Raw genomic sequence first — 6554 nt, forward strand, 5'->3', positions numbered from 1 at the left:
TATTTGCATATTTATCTATGTATTTAATATTTTATTTATGCAGGAACTTGTGTATTTATATATATATATACATTTGTTTATTTATTTGTGTATTTATATATTTATGCTGGAATTTGTGTATTTATTTATTTATTTATTTATTTGCGTATTTATTTGTTTATTGTTTTTATAGGTTTGTCCTCCATATACCCCTCACAGTATATAAAATATTTTCATATTATTTATTAAATACTTTACTAACGCCTACCCCAACCCTAAACCCAACACTCACAATGTAAATAATAATAATATTAATTGTTGTACAGCGTCACAAAAGAAATATGCATGAGTATCAGGTGAGTATTCGTCAGCTGTATCCCTTCTACACGTTACCCCAGTTTCCAGTAGGTGGCGGTGGATCAAATGCAGAGCGTTTTCCAGCAAACAGCAGCAGAAGAAGAGCACTTCCTCCGGTGAAGGTGACAGTCATGGCGGCCGCAGCGGTGGTTCGAGGAATCGGCTCAAACTTGTCAAAAAACCTGCGTGAAATTCGCCTGCATTTATGCCAGATCTCAGCCGCCAGCCAGGGCACCAGGTGCAGTACTGACCGCTCCTACTGTGTGTGAGAATAAAGGAGAGGAACTGTCCTCTGTGCGTCACCTGAACAAATATTCAGGAGCGTTATTAATGTTGTCCGAATGCGGTTATTATAATTGAGGTAAAGTTGGTTTTATTTTCACACATTCAGACTTTCACCTTAATATAATTTCATTAAAGTATTCTAAATAGTAAAGTCATAATATCAGTCAATGACTATCAAAGTACAACATTGTTGACAGTCAATTAAATAGTGCTAATGTTGTTTCGAAGTCTTCTCACATGCGATTTTAGACACAATACGTAATGTATCATGGTAAACAACATAGATATCGTGCCACAAGTTGTGCTCATAATAGTACATCATTATAATAAATCTCTATTAGTCTTTTAAATTCTGCTATAGTGTTTTAGTGAACATCAAAGTCCGAATGTGTGAGTATATAACCAACTTTACCTCACTGTTATTATACAATATATATTAACTGTGGTTAATAAAGGGACTAAGCCGAAAAGAAAATGAATGAGAAATAATCAGCATATTTACAATGATTCATTTATAATAATCTAAATGTGTGTGTGTGTGCGTGCGTGCGTGTGCGTGTGTGTGTGTGTCTCTCTCTTCTAGTTTTCTGATATTTTCTTATGCTTTGTAATTATTGATGTTTGTTGTTATTATAGGGACTTCATTGAGCAGCATTATGTGACTCTGAAGAAGGCAAACCCTCAGTTCCCCATCCTGATCCGAGAGTGCTCTGGAGTTCAGCCCGTGCTTTGGGCTCGATATGGTATGAAAACACACCTAAAGGGATAGTTCACTCAAAAATGAAAAATTCTGTTATTAATTACTCACTATGGCTTATGGCTGTGCAATTAATTGAAAATTCAGTTTCGGGTTCTAACGATTATGATAAAACATGAATCGAGATGAAGCGATTACTGCATCGTATCCCGCTCCCTTTTCCACACATCTGTTGCTCTGCAAAGCTCAGTTTCAGGTGAAAATGCAGTCGTTTGCAGCATGAGATGCGCATCATTCATTCATGTACATTCGAATCATTGATGTTTTTAAAAGCGCGAAAGAGATCGCATGCTGTTGTGTGTGTGCGCCCGCTCAGCCTCAGAGACGAACAGAGCACACACATCTAAAGTCATTGTAATGTGAGCACTTTAATGGTCAAAAACATGCAGATGTGTGTCAAAACGCGGTGTTTAGTGTTTATTCATATTAACCCTCATTTGTGTAATAAACAAACGAGTTGAGAATTAAAAGACATGTGAAAGAGAAACCATAAATCAGAACCGCGCTGCTCTTAAAGTGACAGCACGCAATATTCCAGCTGCAGACTGTTTTAATCATGAATCAAACAACAAAAGGAGAAAATCCCTCACTGCTCTTGACTGACGGACTGCTGGAGCGATAATTAAAGTGTTTTTCTTACAGTGAAGATGCTTAAAGCACAGTTTTTCATATTTTTAATAATTTTTTTTTTCAGATTTTCATATTTTCTATTGTATTTATTTCCTTTTCCTTATTTACAGGGAGGAAAATAACTGTATATATACACGGTTGAAGTCAGAATTATTAGTGACCCTTTCCCCCCAATTTCTGATTTTTCTTCAACACATTTCTAAACATAACAGATTTAATAACTCATTTCTAATAACTGATTTCGTTTCTTTGCTATGTTGACTGCATATTGTTCAAAATACAAGCATTCAGATTAAAGTGTGACCCAAAGGCTTAATTAGGGTAATTAGGCAAGTGATTGTATAACGGTTGTTTCTTCTTCAGACAATCAAAAATATATATAGCTTAAAGGGGCTAATAACATTGACCTTAAAATAGGTTTAAAATATTTAAACCTGCTTTCATTCTAGCCGAAATAAAACAAATAAGACTTTCTCTAGAAGAAAAAATATTATAGGAAATACTGTGAAAAATGTCTTGCTCTGTTAAACATCATTTGGGAAATATTTAAATAAAAAACAATTAAATTGACTTTAACTGTAATCGTTTTGAATAGTTGTGATTGAGATTTTTCCCATAATCAAACACACAATTATTATTCTATAAAGTCACTTCTGTAACCAGCTGTGAATCTCCAGCATGTGTGTTGAGTTGGAGCAGCGTTTACTTGGCCTGTCACAGTAATCAATATATGGGCTTATTGCACAACACACGGACATGAGCTCAATCTTTTCTAGTCATGCAGTATATAACGCCCATACATAAAATCAATTCCAGCAACGTTTTAGCAGATTCTGCAACATCTCTATCGGAGCTGTCAGTGTCACAATGGGTAAACACTGTAGTATTTACTATAAATTACTATAGTATATTTTCATGTGGATGCCAGACGACTGACAATAGATCTGGAAGCAGATATCGCAGCATCTGTTACTTTTAACCTTGCACTTTTTTTGTTAACATTTATTATTATTTATTTAGGATTAGGGTTGGGCGATGTCGACCAATTTGGCATCGTACGATGTCTATTTATTTATTTATTTTGTATTTTTTTATTGCATAACAAGAACAATAGCATACAAAAAATTAGGAAAACTATGCTTACATTTTTTCACGTCAAAGGAACAAATTAGTAGGGAAAAAAATGTAATAAAATAAAATTACAGGTGATCTAGAAACTACAAAAAAAATTGTATAAGAAAAGGATTCTAAAATTGCATGCATTCTTATAGCATTTTTGTTTTTTGTGTCTTTTAGGGTTTCGATATAATGCTTAAGATCGATTTTAAACATAAATATTAGGCTTATCATTGTCATACGATGTGTTATGTGAAATATTGTGATGGACAATGGCATCATCATCATCATCTTAGGTGGCACTGAATTAATTATTTATGAAAATATGATCTGTGTCGTTATAATTCAATTCAATTCCCCTTTATTTGTGTAGCGCTTATACAATGTAGATTGTGTCAAAGCAGCTTCACATAAAAGGTCACAGTAAATAGGAACAGTGTAGTTAAGTTTGTAGTGTTTAAGTTCAGTTCAGTTGAGCTCAGTTCAGTGTGGTTTAATAATCACTACTGAGAGTCCAAATACTGAAGAGCAAATCCAACGATGCGCAGCTCTACAGATCCCGAACCATGCAAGCCAGTGGTGACAGCGGAGAGGGAAAAAAACTTCACTAAAGGCGGAAGTGAAGAAAAAAAACCTTGAGAGAAACCAGGCTCAGTTGGGCACGACCATTTTAATTTCTCCGCTGGCCAAACGTCTTGTGCAGAGCTGCAGTCTCAGTGGCGGAGGCTGGAAGCTGGCCTCAGCGAAGACTCGTCTGTCTCTGGAGCGTCACAGGAATCAGTCTCATGTTCTCCACTCCTCCATGACCATCACAGCAGCTGCTCAGGATTCGGCCTGGTCCAGGATATGGAAACCTTGGGATCATCTCGTCGTTGGTCTTGGATCGAATCAGTGACTCTGCATAGTCTGGGGGCCTCGGGAAGAGTATCCCCAGGTGGAAATGGAGAATAAAGAAAATAATTAGCGTAGCTGCTGTTCATAGTGTATATAAACAAGATGCAGAACCAGTGTGGAAGCCCCCTAAGTGGTGCACTAAGTGTATGCTTTACTGAACAGATAGGTCTTTAATCTAGTTTTGAATTGGGAGAGTGTGTCTGAGCATGATGGCGTCGATAAACTTGGTTGGTAAAAAAGCTGCACAACCAACAGGAACCAATCAACAGTCTACACAAGTACAAGTGTGAAAGCGAAAGATTGAAGCAGTGTACTGGCACTGACACGTTACCTGATCGATTCAAAAGAGTGAAGATTCGTTAGATAGAGACAAGATGAATTAAACATCACGTTTAACAACTATAATTAGACCGTCGAGACATCATGATTTCTATCTGCGATGGACGATGGCATCGTCTATCAACCCAACCCTATTTAGGATCTGCATTTTCACATTCTTATTCCAATGCCTCATTATTAAATAGTTACAATGACTATAATAAATGAAGTAATCTTAAAGAGCCCATATTATGGGTTTTTGAAAATGCCCTTCCATGTAGTGTGTAACACAGCTCTAAGTGAAGTGAAATATCCAGCTAAGGCTCAAATCTGTAAGTGTACAGTGTTTAAAACTATTGATTCCTCTATAAAGGAGTCGACTCATAGTGCTTCAAACGAGTCGTCTTGATAACGAGTCATTAGGTGTTTCGTGAAAGAGCTGGTAGACTGTGAAGGGCTAGGAGATCTCCTCGCCAGTTCTTGGACTTTTTGCTTGATAAAATAGTTAGTCGTCAGTATTTTCTAGTCCATCGTCTGTGTTTACATTCACCCACTGGCAGCCAAAATCCACTATGAAGCGTGTATGCACTGTGACTACTTTTATATTGTTGATTAGCAGCTGGGCATTTCACTCTGTCTCGCACTGAAGCCTGTCGGTGTCGTCGACCAATCGCAGCAGGCTGTCATCAGTCCAATCAGCGCAGATTAGCTTCGCGCTGAGGAGGGGTTTGGGAACAAATGAATCGCTGAACGATTCATATGGGAGTCGCTGGAATAATTATGTAAAACTAAATGCAGATTATAAGACCATCAAAGTGTTGTTTGACCTTGCATGCAGATTAGACTCTTGTTGGAGACCCTTACAACCTAAATATGACCCTATTTCATGTATAAAATGGGCTCTTTAAGAATAAAAGGATGTGTCTTTTGAAGAGTGTACTTGCATTATGATGCTATTATATTATAATGGCATAAAATAGTCTTAAAATGACAATAACATTGTTTATCGCAATATAATTTGGTGCTATATATATATCATACAACAAAAATAGATATCGTGACAGACCTAACATCACTGGACCATTGCTGAAAATGGAGGATGATGAAGCTCTCAGATTTCATCTGAAATGTATTATTTGTGATCTGAAGGTAGCTGAAGGCCTCAGGGGTTTGGAACGACATGAGGGTGAATAATTAATAACAGAATATTCATTTTTGGTTGATTTAACCCCTTTAAACAAGCATAACTAAAGCAAGTTGTCATTAGGCATAGGCTGGTATAAGATTCTGACAGTATGATAACCTTGGATAAAATATCACGGTTTCATAGTATTGTGATTACTGCTCTAAAATATAGTCTTTTTAAATGTCTGGGTATAAAACTAACTTATTATCCCCATTGAAAACAATATCTTTTATTATTTTTTTAAGTTTTATATTATTTTGGAGCAGTAAACATGTCAGGATAAATAATGAAAATTAATCGTTGACTTCTGTCTTCATTAGTTTTAAAAACACAGATTTCATTACCATTTAAAATTTTCTGCTGGAGATACTGTTGTCTTAAAAACTTTTTAAAAATGTAAATTAATTTTTTACACACACCTTAGGAACGGTATTACAGAAAAACCTTGACTTGGTTTTAAAACCTTGACTTTTCCAAACCGCTGTATACCTTGAAGACGGTTATCGTCCCATGCCTAGTTGTCATATGTGTAATGATGCATCTCTCCACTTCAGGTTTTGGTAAGGAACACAGTGTTTCACTGGACAACATGAGCGCTGAACAGGTGGCCAAAGCACTGGAAACAGTCGTCAATGCAAAGCCCTGAGTGACCCTTCTGATGTAAAAAGATGTAAATGTTGATTGTGTCCCAAACTGAGAATAAATGTATATTCTAAAGATTTTGGTTTGTGGCTCTTTTAAATGAATGTGGCAACATTTTGGTTCAAGTTCTCATATGCATACACCAGTGTTTCCCAACCCTGTTCCTGAAGGCACACCAACAGTCCACATTTTCAACCTCTCCCTAATCAAACACACCTGAATCAACTCAGCAGAACATTAGAAAGACCCCAAAACCTGACACGAATGGGTCAGATAAGGGAGACATACAAAATATGTACTGTTGGTGTGCCTCCAGGAACAGGGTTGGGAAACCCTGGCATACACAACAAACAATTTCAATGAGCAGAAGTGAGCATTCATTAGCTTCAT

At 36.6% G+C, this 6554-nt stretch overlaps 1 protein-coding gene across 1 annotated transcript; it reads left to right on the forward strand.

The window, feature by feature from the left end:
- Positions 1–420: 420 nt before the first annotated feature.
- ndufa2 (NADH:ubiquinone oxidoreductase subunit A2) lies at positions 421–6241 on the forward strand. Its single transcript, XM_056447086.1, has 3 exons — positions 421–574; positions 1258–1364; positions 6077–6241. The coding sequence occupies exons 1-3, from the start codon at positions 468–470 to the stop codon at positions 6166–6168; spliced, it is 306 nt and encodes a 101-aa protein (XP_056303061.1). The 5' UTR covers positions 421–467; the 3' UTR covers positions 6169–6241.
- The last annotated feature ends 313 nt before the right edge of the window (positions 6242–6554 follow it).

This window comes from Danio aesculapii, chromosome 21 (assembly GCF_903798145.1).
Source record: "Danio aesculapii chromosome 21, fDanAes4.1, whole genome shotgun sequence".
In the NCBI taxonomy this organism is placed as follows: Eukaryota; Metazoa; Chordata; class Actinopteri; order Cypriniformes; family Danionidae; genus Danio; species Danio aesculapii.